Source organism: Falco punctatus (assembly GCF_963210335.1).
Source record: "Falco punctatus genome assembly, chromosome: 7".
NCBI classification, from domain to species: domain Eukaryota; kingdom Metazoa; phylum Chordata; class Aves; order Falconiformes; family Falconidae; genus Falco; species Falco punctatus.
In genome coordinates this window covers 701,164-720,775 of record NC_137587.1, presented here as the reverse complement: position 1 = coordinate 720,775, position 19,612 = coordinate 701,164, and the positions used below count along the sequence as shown (strand labels likewise).

The following is a 19,612-nucleotide window of genomic DNA, read 5'->3' as shown; positions in this document are numbered from 1 at the left end:
GAGGGGAAGAAAGATTTATGTTTGCCATAAATTCTTCCAGATCATAAACTGTTTATCAGACTAAGGAATGTGACAGCAATGCTGAAATTACTCTGCCTGACCCTGAGCTTCATTCAAGAGCATTGCTCCTTGCCTCCGTAACAGGAAGAAAATTGTCCCTTATAAAACTGGATGTACCACTCCCAGCAAATCTCTGCCCTTCACTTATGTCTCCTCTTCACTGGTGGGTGAAGACCAAAGCCCACGAGACAGGCAGTTCTGGAAAGGGACTCCCAGCTGGGGAAGCTGCAGGATTCCCCTGTGGTGTCCTGCCAGAAGATGTAGCAGAACTGTTCACTGGAGAAGAAATGTTCGAGGTTCTCCCAGGAGGTTTCTCTTTCCTGCCTTGGGCTGTTTTCTTCACACTTTTTCAAAGGGCCGGAGAAGGGAGAAAGAAAAGAGACCGAGAGGTTGTTTACTCTGTAACAACTGAACCAGAAGGTATCTGTGCCCACAAAGGCCACACAATAAAACCAGTCTCCAAAATACCTCTTTCAAAAGGGCAACAGGAACACGACTGAGGGGCTACAACCAAATAATGGGCAGTGTTGTTCAGATGTGTGAAATTTGATTTGACACCCAACTAAAGGAACTACCAAGCAGGAGCTTTTGGCCCTTCCTTCCTCAGACAGAAAATATTCATTTAAGAAAGGAGAGTCTTCAGTGAAAAAGGGAAAAGAGACAATTTGACAGTTTCTTGACAAGTACTTGTAACTCAGACCCGGGAACAACTTGTGCCGGAGCTAGAAACAGCAATGGGCACCTCCTGAACTGATCCATCAGATCTTACCTGTGAGCATGTATGAGTGCATTGAAGGCCAGTCCATCACTCCAGCTTTTGGAGAAGTCCTTCACATTCACATTGGAATAGCTGGCAGTTTTATGCTGACACCAGAGTAGTAAGGCTTCATTGGCAAACAGAACGTCAGCTCTGCCTCCAAATTCTTCCTGTGAAAAAAGCAGGAAAAAGAAAAATCAGTGTGAACTATACACAGAAGTAGCATCAGCAGGTTTAAGCTTATGTTCCCAAAGATCACTTTGTATTACTCCCGTCCTAGTCACAAATCCCCTCAAAGTCATGACTTGCAGACTGTATCTGCCATTGAGGTAGAATGATTTAACATACAAGTAGAAGTTTTCTACTAAAGTAAAAGTGAGTTGAAGGTGTTAAAAAGTTTGAAAATGTTTCTCTTCTGTAAGGTTTGTAGAAATCACATGGAAAGCAAAGCTCAGTTTATTTGCTTCCTTTAGCCAGGAACTAGAACTCAGAAACAAAATATAATGTATCCAGGTCTAATGTTAGAAATTAACAACTCTGATTTCATAATACCTTCATAGGACCTTATTTTTGCTGTACTTAGAGTACCTGTTAAATGATTTTAAAAAGAATACTTTTCTTCAGAGACAGAGCAAAGGAGCAGCATGCAGTTCAAATCTAGAGAGAATTGTTGTCAGGGAATTTTTTCCGGATTCAAAAGCCGGTAAAAAGTTTGTGGAAGAGAGTGAGGAATATGACTATCCTATCTATCTCAAATCTACGGTTTTCTGTCTCCGAGAAAGCATAAAACAAATTCAATTGCTTTTAGAAATTGCTGGTTGAATAACCAGGTAATGTTGTAAGATCTGCATGGTCAAAACGGTTGGGAAACGTCATCAAAATGGCCCTTGCTGGCCTGAAACTCTACGAAGTCTCTGAAATACTCTGATCAGGCAAAAAGACAAAGATACTGTTTTACCTTATCAAGTTTGATAGACGAAATCTGAAATCGAAGTATAATGATCCAGATGAGTCCCAGGATTAAGGTTCTGTCGCCATCTACAATGTTCTCAGGACCAATAACTTTTACTTGCACCTGCTAATAAAGCAGTATCTGTTCAGCACAGAAGTACTCGTGTCCAGCTAGCTGAATGAGACATCTACGTAACAAGCTGTCATTGAAGAGTGTGTTCAGGCTGTTTTCTTAAGGAAACAGGTTTTACGTGACCTTTTCATTTGTCTATATACCTGCGAGCGCCCATGTTCACACCTTAGCTCTCACGTGCACCCAGGGTGAGTTTCAGCAAAAGCCTGACAAACAGGTGATGGTATCAAAGACTGAACGTTCCTATAAGGGTTTTGAAAACTGGTGGCTAAGGAGAGGAAAGAAATGCAATTTCAGGAGTGATGGCAGGGCAAACCCAGAGACCATCTCCTCTGTCTGGTCTCCAGTCAGCTGGTCAGTACGTAGCTCCTGGGCTCACCAAACAGTACAAGCATCTCACTAAAGAAGCCACGGCTGCCCTCTCCACTATTACTTGAGCAGCAAGCAGGGTTGTAGTTTATGCCAACAAGGCGTTACTTCTTCAAGAAGTCCAAGCATGCTATATGGCTCCTGCTGTCTGCACGATCCCTTTCTGCAGGCTGGACCTGGACTCGCGGGACGAGTGATGCTTGGCTGGTCCAGCTGGCAGAGCCTGGATGTGCGCATGCCACTGGGCCTTACACAGTGCGTACCCTTAGCAGGCAGGTGTTAGCTGCAGTCCCCTGCTCCATTGCATCTGTTTCGTAATTAGCAAAAATCCAGGCATTATATACTTTCCTATATCTCTGCTATGAAACCACACTGCTTCTTTGGAATTCATACCACAGAGTTGTGTGATGATTTTCCAGAAAGGTCTACAATAAATTGCTCAGAAAAGAAAAAACCAAAAATATACTAACATGTGGCTGAAATAGGGATGCAAAACTGGAATAAATAAAATCACTGCAATGACTTCCTGAAACTGTTAGAATCAGAGCTCTAAATAGATCTCCATTTGTATACCAGGTAGTTTCACCTTTGCTTAATGAAATTTGCCGTCCCCCAAATTCTGGGAAAACAACATCTAGAAAGACACAGAAATGCCGTACATCTTCATTTAGGTATGACTTTTTTGGAGGGAACATTATCTATTTCTAAGTTGTTACTCAAATATCAAAGAAATTCAAATCTGATTACTTTTTCTCTTCTTTCAATAAAAACCTTGGCCTGTCTTCAAAGAATATCTTCTTGCGCAATAGAGCAGGGAATTATAATGGACGTAATGCTATAATTGGTAACATACATAAGCTGTTGTGATGTCTAATATCAATATTAACTTACCTTGGATTTCAGAAATGTGATGGCTTTGCTGTTGTTCTCCAGAAAATGCACTCTCATCTTTCCCCGGTTTGGTCTGGGCAAAGCTTCTCCAGAGAGCAGCTCCAGGAGTTGCATGAGAGAGATGCCATCCTTCAAGTCTGTGTAAATATCTACTATCTCAACATTTACCTGCAAAGACCAGTCAGACAATACGGACTGAACATCTGGCCCACAGAACCTTCTACTGCTAGTACCAAACAAACGCCTTCCTGCTGTTTCACCGAGTCTTCTGTATGTCAGTGCACATACGTGAAAAGTGGTGAATCTTAATTCACAGAAAATGGATTTACAGGAGGACTGACATTATTTATGAAAGCAGGCTGAAGTGAAAAAAAAAACAGCCTCAGAACTGAGCAAATAAAAAGTAGGAGATTTTGAAAAATAAAAAATAATTCCGCATTTTCAAAATCAAACATTTTAGAAGTGCTGACATTTTTTATTTCAATTCAAATTAATATTTCCAACATTTTATTCTGAGCAATGCATTTCATATAAAAATTGAGCTGGTAATCCCATTTAGTAACTCGGTTTTTACTCCACAGTCTCAATGAAGCCTGTTACACCCAGCTGAGACCTGCGCTACCGCCCGTCTCCGTATTTTTTAGGTAGTCTCCAACAAAGCAAAAGATTAAGATCTCTTACAAAAACGTACTTCGTTGCTGCAGTAGTGAGGTCACTCGTGCTTAGGTGGTAGAACATGACGCGGTGTGTATGGAGCTAACAAGAACTCGACTTGGGTGTTTCCTTTTGGCCTTAAGCCACTAGCCATCAAGAAGTGACGATAAAACCACGCCACACATCCAACAATAATTTACTGTGATTCTGAAATCACGGCAAATAATCTTTTTGTCTTCAGAAAAAAAAAAAACAAACAAACAAACCCCCCCTGAAGTATTAACTTTTCCAGTTCAGAGAATAGTTACATGTAGGGGGACAAATGGACAAGTAGCAGACATGTGCTTTTTAATTTTTGACCAATTATTAATCAGTTTAACAGATCTTTTCTCCAGAGAAAGAAGAAAACACTGAAAGTGTAAAAGCAACTCAGAGAGACTTTAAGTCTGTACAGTGTGTGGAACAAGAATTTACAGCTTTCCCTGACCAATTATGTCCACGAAAAACTCCCTGTTTAGTTGCCAACTTAATTTCTTTTTGCATATTAAATACACTATAGGCAGAATTTTATGTTTATTACCAAAAAAAAAAAGAAAAAAGAAAAAAGATGGTTTAAGCTGTTATATTCTGTGACACTTATATAAATGAAGAATAATTCCATTTAAATTTGTAAAGAAACAGTCTTCCTATACCTGCTTTATACCAAACCCAGCAGCAGTTTTAATAGCTTTGCTGCGCCACCCTTCTCGTAAAGATACCAGTCACAGGGTGCTTAGTAAGTTCGAACCAATAGTGTCCTTCACGCTAGACGTGAAGCAGTCAGCAGAGCGCCAGCGACCGCCACAGGGCCCTGTAGGGTGATCGGTCACGTTATGCGGGCTGGACCGCTGGAGGACGCGGTGGGAGCCCCAGCAGGCTGTCCGGCTGCGCCGCGCCTCACCGCCTGCGGCTGGGATGCTCTGGTGGGCTCTTCCCCCGCGCTTTTATGATACATGAACAAGAAGTGGGCAGGAAGCCAAGACTGACACATTACTCTTTGAACTTGAAGGCGTTTTTAAGATGAGAAAGTAGATATATTTACCTGTAGCTAAACAGAAAGAGCGTTCTACACCATAAACCCCAAACTTTCTGCAGGCGGCACAACGAGAATTTGCAGCTCTCTCATGGTAAGAAAAATAAGTTCAGAAGTTTGTTGTGCTCTGAGGCTGCCTTTGTGCCAATCACCAACTCAAAACATTGGAAACACGGCGCCTAGCACCGAAACATCACTGAAGAGCGGGGAGCTGGAGCAGAACCAGGAGGCCTGGTCCTGCCTGGCGTCACCAAGGTCCATTTCCATCACCATGAACTACTGAGACTGGAAACGAACTGGTCAGTACTTGCATGGGAGTATGTCTGAAACTGTTAGACTTCAGGCAACCTTTTCAAAGCCACTGAGCAGCAGCTCAAGCTGGACTGATCAGGCAAAGCAGAAAGTCTTACCTTTTGGCCAGGCAATTAGGAACTGAGCATGGTTTGGAGACATTTGCAGACACCTTACTTACAGGAAAAAGAAGGGCAAATAAAGACCTTCCTCTGAGATGATCACCAAGATATAGATCACAATATGACAGGGTCATACAGTCTAACAAGGTGAATCCCGATCTCAGGGAAGACATGGAGACGGATGTGAGGTAAAAGATACAGCTGGAGCACTCTGGTTAATCAAAGCTTTCCTCGCTTGCATATATGCAGGAAAAATACGTAAAAAATAAAATAAAAAAATACAGTAGGTGAAATCAATAAAACAAAAAGCAGAAAAAAAAAATCCCCATATTGAAGGAGCTACCCACATTATTCCTGAAGAAGATGTTGTTCATCCAGTTGGTGAAGGTCTTCTTTTGCATGGACATACGCTGCTCCTGCAGCTTTTTGATATGATCTTTTTCATATTCGGTACCCATGGTCGCTTAGGAAGTCAGAAACTCCAGTGAGGTGCTCAAGGCTGAGGAGACAATAACATTTGTTTCCCCAGTACCTGCAGGGAACCCAGCCCCAATGGGTACGAGATCCAATACCACACCCAGCACAACACCTTAATGTCCTTTTCCTTGTACTTTGCACTTTAATTTCACTCAACTTTATTTTTAACTTACTTGACTTCTCCCTTTTAAAATGCATCTCTAGTTTCAGGTTGAAAGTGTGGCACGTACCTACGCAGCTGTACTTTCTTTCTTTCTATCTTTCTTTCAGCCTCCCCCCAGCCACTTGATCCCATGAGGAGCACCATGAGCTGAAAGCTGCCGGTAGCTCCCTTGGGTGTGCTGGAAGCACCTGGCAGAGAACTGATCTTAGACCCTGTCAGAAAGAGGGAGCTGCAAATCACTTCCAGTGCGGTGCTTGAAAGCCTGTTATGTTCTCCGAGGACTGGCTGAGATGCTGCTGTTGCACTACTCTCAGACCAACAGAAATCAAACAGCTGCTTAGAAAGGAAATGGAACCAGCTTGGTTCTTCCCTCTCACCAGTTCAGATTTTGCATGCCTGTTACCGTAAGGATGGTGACACAGGTCCATAATCACGTGGACCAGGTCCTAGGCTGGGGGCCAGAGGCATCATTCCTCTTCCTCAGGCTGTCACAGACTTGTCTGCCTCATCCGCATTAGTGAAAAATCAGGCTTGTAATTCATCACAGCACCCGAGCCAACCACTGAGGAAGATTAGAAAGGCGTCCCCTTCCCTTTTAGAGTCTGTGACACCACAAACTGGATTTCAGCTCAGCTGAACGACTCTTTTGGAGTCATTTGGCTTATGGCGTAAATCTGCGACAGCAGTGACATTGCTGTTATGAAGGTAAGAGAATCACCTAAAAAAAATAAAAATCAGTGTAAGATCTATAGATAGATGCTTTAGGTGACCAAACATCATCTGCTTGGACTTATTTATAATTATAGCGGTATTACCTGGATATCAGCCTAGCTGCAAAACCAAGAATCCTCTTGTAACGGCAGAAGAGGAGAGAGGTGTCTGCTGCTGTCAACCCACTGCAAAGGGAGAAGGGAATGAAAAATTAAAACCTCTGACAAACTGCAGAGGTGTGAGCAGGCTGACCTGCTTCCCAAATACTCTGTGTCTGTTTTGCGAAGGCCTGGACCTATTGTGGGCTCTGTGCCCTTTTAATTTAAAAAGCATAAAATACTGAATAAAAAATTATCTGTGCTAGTGTTGAGAAGACAACAACAGGGAACTGGCAGCAACAGCCACTGCAAACACAAAGTTGCTTGCCTGATAGTTTTCCATGCTCTAAAAAATATGAAGAATTTTGTCATTTTACAAGCTGGAAAGGTATGGGAAGTGCAGAAGCAATGACTTCTTATTGAATTTTCTGATTTATTTTCTTTTCCTGGCAGATGTTTCTTAATCCCCAGTGCCTGACTTCTGCAAAACAGGGACAGCATTGAAGCCTGACAGTTTAGCAGCCACACAGGGAAGGACCGCGACGATAGATGAAAGCCTTATGAAGGAATGAATTTAGCAAAGTTTGAAACGGAGCTATAAAGAAAATCCTCATGAATTTTATTATATTTTGGGTTAGTTCAGCATTGCCTACTTTCTCCATCTGGAGAGCAGATATGCAAAGAGCTGCCTTTCCCTGCCAGAGGGGTGATATTAACCCGCTCCCATGTAAAAAATCCGTATCGTTAACCCATATTATAACGCCATTTCTGAGTTTGCCAGACAGTCCTCAGAATGCCTCAGGGCTCTTTTTTAAAAGAGCAGTTATTCAAGCATTGCAGCCACCCTGAACAATAACCAAACTGATTTCATCTAGGTGCAAAGGAAGCTTATTTGTTGAGTACTGCCTCACACAACAGCTCACCTGTTTTATCAGATTAAGTTAGAAATGCTCCCTGCACTGGTAGATGATTACCTGAAGACAGATCTATAATAGATTATCTGCATTTTCAGGATGCGAAGGCAGTGCTAAGAGCCAAATCTGACTATAATGATACATTACAGAAAAAGAATCAAAGAACATTAAAAAAAACACCCTGGACTTACTCAGGTTTGGAGGAACTCTGTTCTGACATTCAGCAGTTGGTCACTCTGAAGAATGACCGAGTTGCAGATCCACTCCTATTCCTGTGTTCAGCTCACTGTCTTCACGCAAAGCGACCTTTGAATTCAGGAACGGAGGCCAAGTATTTATGATCTACCTATGAACCCTTCATCTGATCTGAAGGAAATAACCCATCAGAACACAATGAGTAAAGGTTGACATAGGCTTCGCAGAATTCTTACGCTCAACAGTATGTATGAACACCACCAAAATTGCTATAAACCAGTGAAAATGGTCACCCACCATGCTGATGCTTTGGTAAAGAGCACCCTTCGTGATTGCACTGATCACAGCTGCTTTCCTAAAGGAATTCTTACTTGGGAAATCGGACCCGACAATGGAGTCTGAAAATGAAAGCACAGCAGAGGGTGCAAAGATCAGAGCAATTACCAAGTGGTTAAATTAGGATACAGCAAACGAGAAGGTGAAATCATGAAGTATTAGGAATTTGCACTGCTTTGAGGAAGCTCATGTGTATAGATACCTGCCACTGCCAGGGCAAAATGTGATCAAGCTGGCAGTGCCAGCTGCTTCCAGAGTTTACTATTGGTGAACTTCTCATTAATAACAAAAGGGAAAATAATTCCAGTAACTTGTATAGCAGCAAGTTCTTTCTGTCACCACTTACGAGGTCACACAAGCACAGAACCCACTGATGTGGCATCACTGCCAGGAACCAGAGGGTTGCTGCTGGGCACCACTGCTAGAAAACAGGCAGGCACCTGAGGCCAGCAGCTGTCTGCGAATATGCCCAGCTCAGAGATGAGGTAAGGGAAGAGCAGCCTTTTCCACTTCTGGCAAGTGTAGTTCAGTCAGCATCTAAAAGTGACAGGAGGAGACACGGAAATGAACCACCCCCCAAAATCCAGTACAGATAAAAACTGATCAGCAAGAATCTGTATCTTCACACATCCCCTAGAGAAATGTCATGCATAGTGTCACATAAGACTGCTAAAAATAAAAAACTGAATACATGTTACAGGTATGTTACTCAAAATATTCCCTCCAAATTCCTGGCCTTGTGTTCATCAGCCAACTAATACAATGTAATTCTTAATGGTTATTAAATGGGAATAGGATGACAGGACGAAAGGGATATAAATTCAGCAACGGTTTACATCTCTTCTGTAAGCTCACTGCCTAGTTATACGTAACTTCACTCTGTTCTGTCTTGCTTTTATACCTACATTCTTCTAAAGGCAGGATTATAGGCTGTTCGCTGAAATGTGATACAGGTTGGCCAGGCTGTGCGCGCCGAGCAAACGCCTTGCTCCTCTGAGGTGGAAGGCAGAGGACCAGTAGGTGAATTGGCCCTGGATGCAGGCGTTTCTCCCTATTGCAAGTTAATTATTATCTAAACAATTAATCATGCAAAACACTGGCTTTGCTTTTTATGATGCCACAAGGGAATCAAAGGTCTGGCATAAAATTTTGCGAACTCTTGATTATCTATCTCTATTTGTAGTATATCTGTCTACAGTTCAAAGATAAAACGGGGGACGTTTGTATGATACAGACAAATAAAGCTGTTTCTTCGGTTATTTAAGAAGGTAAGAGGAAGGGCACAACCGTATTTGTGTACATTTCCTGGAGGGAGCAGGAAAAAAATAATCACCCCTCCAGGCTAATTATGAGCCTTTCTTGCTGCCTTCACAGAGAAGGGGAGCCTTGCCACTGCCCTCAGGATGGAGAAGGGCCGAAAGAGCACCCTCCCCTCGCCCTGTTCTCAGTCTGAAGTGGTTTCCCGTGATGGCAGCAGCGTCTTCTTGTTTCTCAACAGGAGGTACCCTGGTGCGGGATTCCCTTCTGCAAACAGGGCAGCCACCTAAGAAGCGTTAGGTTTGTTTAGCACCCTTTATTATCTGCCCACAATCTTGTTCCACTCAAGAGGAAAACAGACCATGGAGATCAAACAGATCTCACACTCAAGCAGCCCAAAGCGCCTCTTCCCCCAGCCTTTCCACTCCTGGCAACATCATGTAAAACAAAGAAAGATGCTTCCCTTCTATCTGGTTGAAATTGATTTTATTATTTTTTTTTTAAATACAGCAGCCATCCTCATCCTCCTCCCACGGCACGTATGTGAATTCCCAGCTCCTCTCCGAGACGTGAAGAAACGTTTCACCCCCCTGTGGCAAAAAGCACACAAGTGGCGTCACAGGCCCATCAGAGGGCTGGGGATGTGGAGTTTGCTGCTCCCACTCCCAGCAACTCCCAGTATCATGGGATACCAAGGCTGCAGCGAAGCTGGGGCGTCAGTCACGGGCAGCTTAGGAGGGGCACGGAGACCTCCAGGGTCAGCCTGCAGACCCCTGCCCGCACACACCTTGCTGAACCTGCTCCCTGAAGAGCCAAACGCACCTTTCAGCTTCTCTTCCCAAGGGGCTTCCAGCCCCACCCCCCACCTACCTGCCTGCCTTCCCATCACACTGTCACCAGCCGCCCTGGGGGGCAGCCCACCCGTGGGCAGGGGGGGCCCCGCAGATGGGGCCCCAGCTCCTCTTAAAGCTGCCTGGGAGGGTCCAATGCTGGGCTATTACAAACCTCAGCTGCCCATGCTCTAGTCGAAACAAGAAGTTGCTTTTCTCTTTGAATAGTTGGCTAGCAGTGACATGACGTCAGCAGGGAGCGTAATTCAAGCAGAACAGTCAAATGACATCACCCAAAGAACTGCAGCCCCTCGCTACATTGACAGAGGACAGCTTAAAGCAAAATCAGATGGATTTATTTTTCCTGGCACAAAGAAGTTCAGTCATCTTTCTGAAACAGAAAATACACATTTGCTTGTTTAGTCATGAATTAGAGGCATTTTCTCCTAGGAGCTGTGTATATTATCTTGAAATTTTCCTTCTGTTTCTGAACCTCAAACAACGTAAGAGCTTCAAAGGCTTTGCGGGAGGAACACATGGGACAGAGGACTTTTAAGTCTCTTTCCATTCATACCAACATAGATAAAGGGTTTCAGGTGACAGAACTGCCTTAATATTTTGGACAAAACTGAAACTTAGAATCACAGCATCGCCAATGCCAGATCTAACTAGTGTATTTTTATTACCTGGTTCAGGTGTTTTTATTTTCATTCATTGCTACTTAGGAAGACCACTGCATGAGGGCAAAACTTCTCCCTCCCAGCTGTATTTTAGGGGATTGTTTGTATATCGGAGCAACGAATCATTTAGCTCTCTGTCGACCAAACAAAACTACGAGACCTGTATGCAGACAGCAGCCCGGCAGCCGTGGTGCCCGCGCAGCGCACCCCACGCGCGGTGCTCGCGGGGCTTGGTCCCCGCTGCCCCAGGCGTGGATCACCGATTACAGACACTGCTCCCTCCCAGCCCAGCTGTCCCAGTTCCATCGTGAAGGCCGCCACCCAGTCATGCAGAATGATTGAAGGTAGTCGGCAAAAGATGTAACATTGCATGAACAGTAATGTTAGGAGTGCAAATTTTAGCAGATGAGAGATAAGGTAGTGCAAAATGAGGAAAAACCGCAATTATTCTTCTTTGTAGGCTAAAATTGCCAAGCCCAGACCCTCCTGGCTATATAGTTACATTGCTGGTTAATTTCTTATTTTCAGACTAGACATGAAATGCATGGAACGCATTTTGAGAAAAAACCCACAGAGTAATCTGAAAAGGAAATCACTAAGCATAAGTAGCATCTTTCAACAGTTCCTTGTTTAAAATGTTTTTTAAAAATGATAAACACACATAGAAATCTTACAGTGCCTCTGAAACACAGCATATGGCGAGAGATAGGTACCATCCATGTAAAATGAGCTACAGTGAAACCCTCAGAGCTCCAGGCTGAAGGGGAGCATGAGTTGCCGAGCTAGCAACACCTTGGAAAGAACATGGACAATCTCCATCTCGGAGAACAGGCAGGAGAACAAGTCAGACCCGGCATTAATGCTCTTCCCACGTTCACTGGACCAGAATGTGAGTCCAGTCTGTCACCAGGCACAAACCTGTGCCAGCATCAGGTCCCACGGGGAAAGAGAGAGGGACCCAGCTCAGTACCGTGGTTCCCACAAGAGAAGGTATTTTTCCCTCAGGGGTCAGAAAACCTGTATAAATACAGGACTTCGGAATGTAACCAAGAAAAACATGTGCACCTCCTCCTGACTGTTTTGATCACAACAGGTGCTTGCTGGGTTTGAGTGGTTATTTCCAGAAGATTATTTCCGTAACCAGAAGTGGTTATTTCCATGTTCACAGCTCGTTGCCATGAGCCCCCAGTGCAGGGAGGCACCTTCCGCAGATGGCCTGTGCGTGCCTAAGCAGGGCAACGCAGCCAGCTCTTTCTCCCGGGGGTGCCTACTCAGGTCAGGCAGGCTAGCCCGAGGGCCAAGCTTTGCAAAAGGTCCTCTGCACTCACAACCACTACCTGCACCGCCACAGAGCCTCCAGCGCACTTACAAATACGCCAAACACAGAAGCCAATAACAAGGTTTGGAGAAACCAAATGGTACAGTAGGCATAGAGAGAAATGTTTCACGGTTTTAAGGGTGCCAAATATTAGAAGTGACAATGATTGTAAAACTTAAAGCATCAAACTGGTAGTGTCGACATTCATCCGCTTCTCCTATTGTTCAAATATAAGCTGTGGCTTAGAGCAGAACACTTAATCATCAAGTGTGCTGTAAATTTTCAGTCTGAAATGGCTTGTACACAGGGTATGTAAAACACCATTCTACTAAAAAAACCCAAACCCCATTAAAACTTCATTTTCTCCGCACTGCTTCTGACTTCTGTAACAAACAGTTCAAACCAACCACTGCAATTCAACAGCAATGTGGCCTCCAGGAACCCACAGCAGCACATTGTTTGCCCGTGAAACATTGCTCTCGTGTGACATGCGGCACGGCCACCATGGGCAGAATGGCCCAGCTTGCTAACACTGCCACATACAAACCCTTGTAACTCTGTGGCACTCAGGCTTGACAGTAGCAGAAGCAACAGCTAAACCACCCCGCTGGCACAGATGCCTCTTCAGAGATGCTTCAAGTTGTGTGTATATGGGAGAAGGAGAACAGGAATTAATTTAAGCACAACATTAAAACGAATATTCTATTGATATAATCGGTTATTTCTAAGTAGCAGGTAGCGCAGTGTGGAAGATGCCCTTTGATTTTTTTGGGACAAACATATCGAAGTCCTTTTGCTAAACTGCTCTTTAATCTACTCTAATTTTTCAAAGTTAGTACCCCCACTGAAGTTAAAAGTAGTGCCTCTCAGCTCAAGTTTCTAGCTTCCAGTCTACACAGTAAGTTTTTAATTTATCTTCCACACTTTAACAAATTTCCATCCTTAGACATTAAGAAAGTTCAAAATTACATTTTGCTATAAAAAGCTAATTACAGAGAGGTGCTGGAGGTTTGGTGGGTTTTTTGGGTTTGGGTTTGTTGGTTTTTTTTTCCTTTTCAAATATAAATTGAATTCTGGAGTCAAACCTTGGTGTGGGCAGTAATTTCAGCAACATGTTCAAAGCCACAGAAGAGAAACAGCCATAACTTATTATGGATATATACACTGAGGTGGGACAATAAGCAGCTTGCCAAATAGCTACTATGCCTATGAGCCTTAAGTAGCAGAAGTACAAAATTATAGTCATTGAAAGATTACCTTCCAGCAAGAAGCCTACAAAAGAAAACCTCGGGTAGTTCAATATTAGTTTATTAAATCAGCAATTTTTATCACCGCTTTCTAAAGATGATTACAAAGCATATTAAAATATATTACAGTATCTGCAAGGAATTTATTGTGTAATAAAAGTGCAACAATAATGAACTTACAACTTTGTTCGCCTAGTTGGACAAACTGAAGCACACTACACACAACAAGCCTTCCCTCAAAAATTAAGAGTGCCTTTGAAGTGAAAACACAGTGTTTAACAAAATTATTAGAAAAGGTGAGCATGTGAAGTAGAAAACAAAGTTCATGTTAATTCTCTCAGTTACACATACCCATCAAACTATACACTTCAAACTGTGCTTGAATTCCAACAATGTGAAGAGCCACCAAAGTGAGTGAGTGTTGTGACGGGAAGAAAGTGAGAAGAAGAGGAGGGCACGTTTCAAGTACTGGGGATAAACGACATTGCTGAAAGTCGGGGACCTGGTGCTGTGGCTTTGATACTAGGTTCCACACAAATCCATGCCAACCCTGACCAACTGGGAGCTCACCCTGACCTAAAAATCTTTCTAAGCTAACCATTTTCGAGCTGCCATAGCTTTAAAAGACTGTGTTGTATGGCGTGGTGATGAGTGCTAGCCCCACATTTTCTGTTCCAATCTACAACAAAATTATAATTCATTTGTGGGAACAGAACTAGGGTTGGGAATTAAAACTGTGTTTAGTTGGAGCAGAGGTAAAAGCAGCAGTCTCTACTTTGGTTTATGGCAGAAGACTACTACATCAGTGGGCATCGATTTCACAGGATGAATTACTGGCAGTTTTGAATAGTCTTGTAGCAAATGTAATTGAAATCCTAGGCATAAAATGGCCAGAAAATCTAACATCTTAGTCTTTCTTCAGCCGATATTGGTAACATCAAACTGAACACCAAAGCTCACCTCATACTGCTATTCCCAATAACTACGTAGAGCACAATTTCATGAGAGAAGGTAATCCTGCTCACCTCTCACGCTCCTCACGTATGGACGCACTATGGACTCAAGCACGGGCCACAGAACATTATCCCGAGTGCTGCATGCAGCTGGTTTAACCAACCGAATGGCTCGCCAGATCTGACAAGCCAGAGAGCCAGCAAGGCAAACGGAGCAGGCCCACACATCTGTGAGAAGGGATCCCTTCCCCTAAGCAACAGCAGCATACTGTATCAGTTTAGCTGTGCAAGAAAGTGCTGTTTAAAGTCCACATGAAATGTACTTTATGCCTATCAACCAAGTACGATGCTAGTGCACTGCACCACGGATCTAGAAATACTTTAATGCATGCAGCTCTGCATGCCAATCCTGAAACAGTTCTATTCCTCCAGATAAGCAGAGAAAAATCCACCTCTACTCCTATGCATGCTCCATGCATTCCCCTTCCAAATTCTACACGAAACAAAGCAAAACATCTCAACCTCATCTAGTCAAAATATTTTCACTTACCAAACCGATGCATTTCAGTGTTTTTCCCCTAAGCCCCTTCAGTCACAGAGACTGAAGAAAAGGCTGCAATCTCCATTTTATTACCAGTAAAGCTAGAAAAAACAAAATCACTATGCTGCTTCTCTCACAGAAGGGTATTTCTAATGGCATGGGATCATATGGCTCCAAGGCACTTGGAGCATCACCTCTGGAAGCTGCACGCAGTGGGAACTCAAACATGGGTCCAACCCTGGAACCCTCTCAACACTGAAGAGCAAGTTAAGGCAGACAGTCAGAACATCAGCAACTTCCCAGATCCTCTCAAGCTTTGCCCGCACTACAGTAGTCACAACACCCAAGATTGCTTGCTCTCTCCTGACGGCTCTCCTTACTAAGCTAGTCAGGTTGGTCATTAGTGTACTGATTTGTTACTGACTGCAGACACTACACACAAACAAGCATACATAACTAATGCTGCAGCCTGTTTTTAACAACTCCTGCAGTGTCTATAGACTACCTTTTGTTCAGTCAAAAATAAATGACATAGAAAATCAGTTACGCTGCAGATGTACACTCACACAGGTAGACTCATAGTCAAGTTTCGTAGCTCTACTGAAGTGCACAGAGATGCAGTAAGGCTAATTTGGCTCCTAATTTAGATCTAACAGAAATAAACTTGGTATGCTTGAACAATAAGAGAAACCCAAGAATTCAAAAAAGCTACCAAGTCCTCAAGAGCAATTTAACTGTGCCAGGATATCCTTGACACAGGCCCAGAAGCCTAGCAAGGTAAACGTGTTCTTCTGTCATTACTTACAATACCTTCATTGTTTTCCCATAGCAGAGCCCTGGCAAAGTTCACGACAATTAGAATAGAACAGATGCAGAAAGCTAAGACATCCAGAAAGATCTGAACTATTAAATCTGACTGACAACCTACAAATGTACAATTTGAAGAAAGAAGCTGAAGCTCTTCTTAGGTCACCTACAAATCTGAACATGCAAGTGTGACTCAAGTCTTACCCGGGAGACAGTGCCAGAAGTTTTCTCCCCACCCCTACACTGCAAGGATGCCAAAACACTTTTTGGCTTACTCTGTCTCAGAAGGCACCACTGCTACCACTTACTGAGACTCAAAGAGTGCTCAAAACTGTAGTACCTTTGACGCGTAGGGTATTTCATACTATAAATGCAACACAAGTCAACTCCTGCTCACACGCAGAGAGGAAAACTGACTGCCAAGTTTCATTTTAGAAAAGAACTGTCCCTCCCTGAAAGACTTGAGTTCACAGGGCCAGAAATTTGAATTCTTTTAGGATACTGATAACTATTGGTTGTTAGCAGCCAATATGTTCACCTTTGATTGTGTTGTCAGAAAAATGCAGGTTTATTAAGCATCCATTCTTTTCACAGATTGTTTTCAATAAAGGAATAATATCTGGAGGGACAAGTCTATCATTTATTACAGTCAATGTAAAGATTCCCATTAGCATTCCCATCTTTCAAATCTGCCACCACAGGAATCACACATCTCTTTTGTGGTTGTCAGCTACATGTTGGCAAAAGAAATTAAAAACTTCTCTTAAAAATATTACGTATTTAAAAATATACAGAGGTAACTGTGTAATTACCTGTAAATATAAATTAAATACCAATAAAAATTTCCCTTGACAATTTGATGTGCTTTCAAGAGGATGACTTTGCACAATGAACCTTTTCTGAACAGAAAGTGAAGCTTTATTTCAATGGAAACATGGGGGCTTTGGTGTGTTTTTTTAGCTTATGAAAACATTCTGCTCTGTCACTTTGACCAATCCAGAAATTTATTGTCTGCAGAGCAGCTAAACTGAAACCTCAAAAGAAACTCCCAATTCAAGGAACAAAGGAGATTCAGTTCTTCTAACGATAATGCAGTATATTATGCTGTATAAAACTGAAGAAGCAGTTCTTCAGATAAGACACAATGATGGCATTAAAAGAATCATTTTATTATTTTGTAGTTCTAACTATAATCAGTAAAGTTTTAACACAAGTCTGCTCATATTCTGAGCACTCAGACTCTCCCTGTTACTCTTTTCTCTTTTTCTAACCCCCTATTAAATAATAAAAAGAACAAAAATAAAGTTTCCTTTTATATCAGCCTTTTCTTAAACTACAGACATGCTGACGTTCACTCAATGCCCAAAGTATGGTTTTCAGCATAGAAGATGTTCCTTGCATAGGCAGGTGAATTTAACATTTAAAGCTCCCTTGTACTATTTAAAATAGTTTTGAGAAACTTATGGTTGGTAAGTATTTAGGTTTGATGAAGGTCAGCGATTTTTATACATGGCCTTTTCTGCTTTATGGTTGTAAAGCCAGCAAGACACAGAAGCAGGACTACAAAAACATTTTCACCGTATGACAGATCTATACAAGGCACTTGTGATAAGCATGTCTGAGTGAAGGTCAGCAGGGACAGCTACACAAATGTTTCCCTGCTACCATGCTTCTAATTTCAGTAGCTTGCATGAAATGCACTGTGAGATTGAAGGATCTAAGCCTAATTTCATATTTTGGTGGTTTCAACACGTTTACTGAAAGATTTCCAAAATCCTCATTCTTCTCCTTGTATTCCTCACTCTGCTGTCTGGAAAGGTTTCCTGTGAGATGGCGGCACCAGGTGGGAAGGTAGCGTGCCTGGCAGTTCATATCCATCCAGTTTAATCTTGATGAGATGTTTTGCTAATGCAAACTCCTCATCATCCAGCATCCCATCACCATCACAGTCTGCAAGTTTCCAGATCTTCCCCAAGACACTGTTGGGTAGTTTAGAAGTCACCATCTCCTTCTTTGCACTAATCCCAGATATTTTGCCATTGATTGGCGAGAGAGTGTAGAAAATCTCATCATAAGCAGGTTTATCTTTGGCAACAACCCATTCATCTTCATCAGCTCCTTCCTTAGCACCTTCTCCATATCCGTGGCCAAACGGTCCTGCCATGGTGCCATCAAATGCTCCACCATGTACGATCTCTGTGGGCATATTGCTCTCTTCCTGTCTGATCAGGCTCATCAGAGAAGCAATTTTGTTGGCCAGCATGTTATCCACAGCCTCAATTAGCTTTGGTTTCAAAGAATGAAATTTGGTAAAGTCGCAAGTCTCCAACAGCTCCTGTCAGTGACAAAGGTTTCAGTGACAGTAGTTAGAAACATTTCATATACACTGAAGAACTTAAAGAATGGGCTTCAAATTAAAATAATGTTACCTTCTGAAGCTGCTTCCGTAACTGAAACTACTCTTGAAGGAGAAGCAAAGCTGACACATAGGTACCATACACCCAATACATTGAACAAACACACAAAGACAATTTTGCAACAGTGTCTGAGTTCATCTATCAAATTACATTTACAATATGATTTTCAAAAAGGCAATGCACAAAAACATGGCAGCTGATGAATGTTAACCAACATCTTTCCACTTGGTGATCTTCCAAACATCAAAGAAAGCATGCAAGTAGGTCCTCAGTCCTGCTAGCCCTCAAGTGTTTAAAAGTAAATACAAAAGTTTGCAAGACTGATGTGATTTTATAGATTAAACTTCTTGTTTGTTATTAGGTTGTGAAGAAGTGCCCTTTACCAGTGAAGAAAAATTGATCTGGGATAACAGCAGCAGGTTTTTTTATAGATGTGCTGCCATAACTCATGAAGTCATACGGTCCCTGCTGAGTTTTCATTGTACATAAACTCCTACTAACCTCAGTGAGATGTTTAACCGGGTGATACATGCTATTACAACACAAGCCTAAGCACATTTTACACCACAGCATAGGAAAATTAAAAATGCTTTAGGCAATTACTAAATGATTTACACATGCAAAATACTAGCTGGGAAGAATGTTACAGTGGAAACTTAAAAAACCAAGCCACCCTCGTGAAATGATATTGTTAAGAAATCACATCCCTAACCTCAGGGAGCTGCTCCCATACACATCAGAACTATTACGGTACGAACCCAAGAACCCTGAAGTATAGGCAAGTGGCTCTGCCCATGCACACAGAACTGGATTTCTTACGAGGAAAACTGCCAATCGTTACCAATGACTCTGCTCAGGTGACATTTATACGCAATCATCTGATTTACAGCAACTGATCAGCTCAAATTTACGATATGCAATAAATCTTAGAAAGTAAAGGTCAAACCTGCTATCTGTCGGCATAATTGTTTTCTCACAATTTTGCTCCTCATTACAGAAATGACTGATCTCTCATGTATATATATATATATTTGCTGCCATCTGCTGCTGAGGCTTAGCGACATGCACTATTTGATTAAGTTTCATTCAAATTTTATTTCAGTATTCAAACTGACAAGTGATCATCTCTCATTCTCTCATTTCACATCACCAGCAGAAATGGCAAGGGAAGAGTCAGCCCCTTTTAAAGCCTAACTCATTAAACCCTTCCAACAATCCTGCCTGTGAAAACCTAGCTCAAATAGATCTTGCACTTCACCTATACTTTACTATCTCATATCAATAATTGATTTCCAAGTTAAGTATTTTAGTTCATAAAAGAAACTTGTGTACCCCATAGATAAGCTAATCAGCCACTGATCACTCTAC

General features: G+C 42.4%; 2 protein-coding genes across 7 annotated transcripts in view; both read right to left on the bottom strand.

Moving 5' to 3' along the window:
• Positions 1-13,423, bottom strand: part of SPTBN5 (spectrin beta, non-erythrocytic 5) — a 106,815-nt gene extending 93,392 nt beyond the window's left edge. Inside the window, exons 1-5 of one of the 6 annotated variants that reach the window (XM_080394772.1) lie at positions 6,344-13,423; positions 5,648-5,799; positions 3,162-3,329; positions 1,776-1,895; positions 830-987 (exon numbers count right to left, since the gene is read on the bottom strand). In XM_080394772.1, coding sequence (XP_080250898.1) covers positions 830-987; positions 1,776-1,895; positions 3,162-3,329; positions 5,648-5,758 — 557 coding nt within the window. In that variant the 5' untranslated portion in view covers positions 5,759-5,799; positions 6,344-13,423. Of the gene's footprint in view, positions 1-829; positions 988-1,775; positions 1,896-3,161; positions 3,330-5,647 lie in introns of all 6 variants that reach the window. The other 5 variants (XM_080394771.1, XM_080394773.1, XM_080394769.1 and 2 more) reach the window with 5 other exon arrangements.
• Positions 13,424-13,569: 146 nt separating this feature from the next.
• The window catches only part of EHD4 (EH domain containing 4), a 30,908-nt gene continuing 24,865 nt past the window's right edge, over positions 13,570-19,612 (bottom strand). The window contains exon 6 of the mRNA XM_080394815.1: positions 13,570-18,162. Within this exon, the coding sequence (XP_080250941.1) occupies positions 17,626-18,162 (537 nt within the window). The 3' untranslated portion in view covers positions 13,570-17,625. The remainder of the gene's footprint in view (positions 18,163-19,612) is intronic.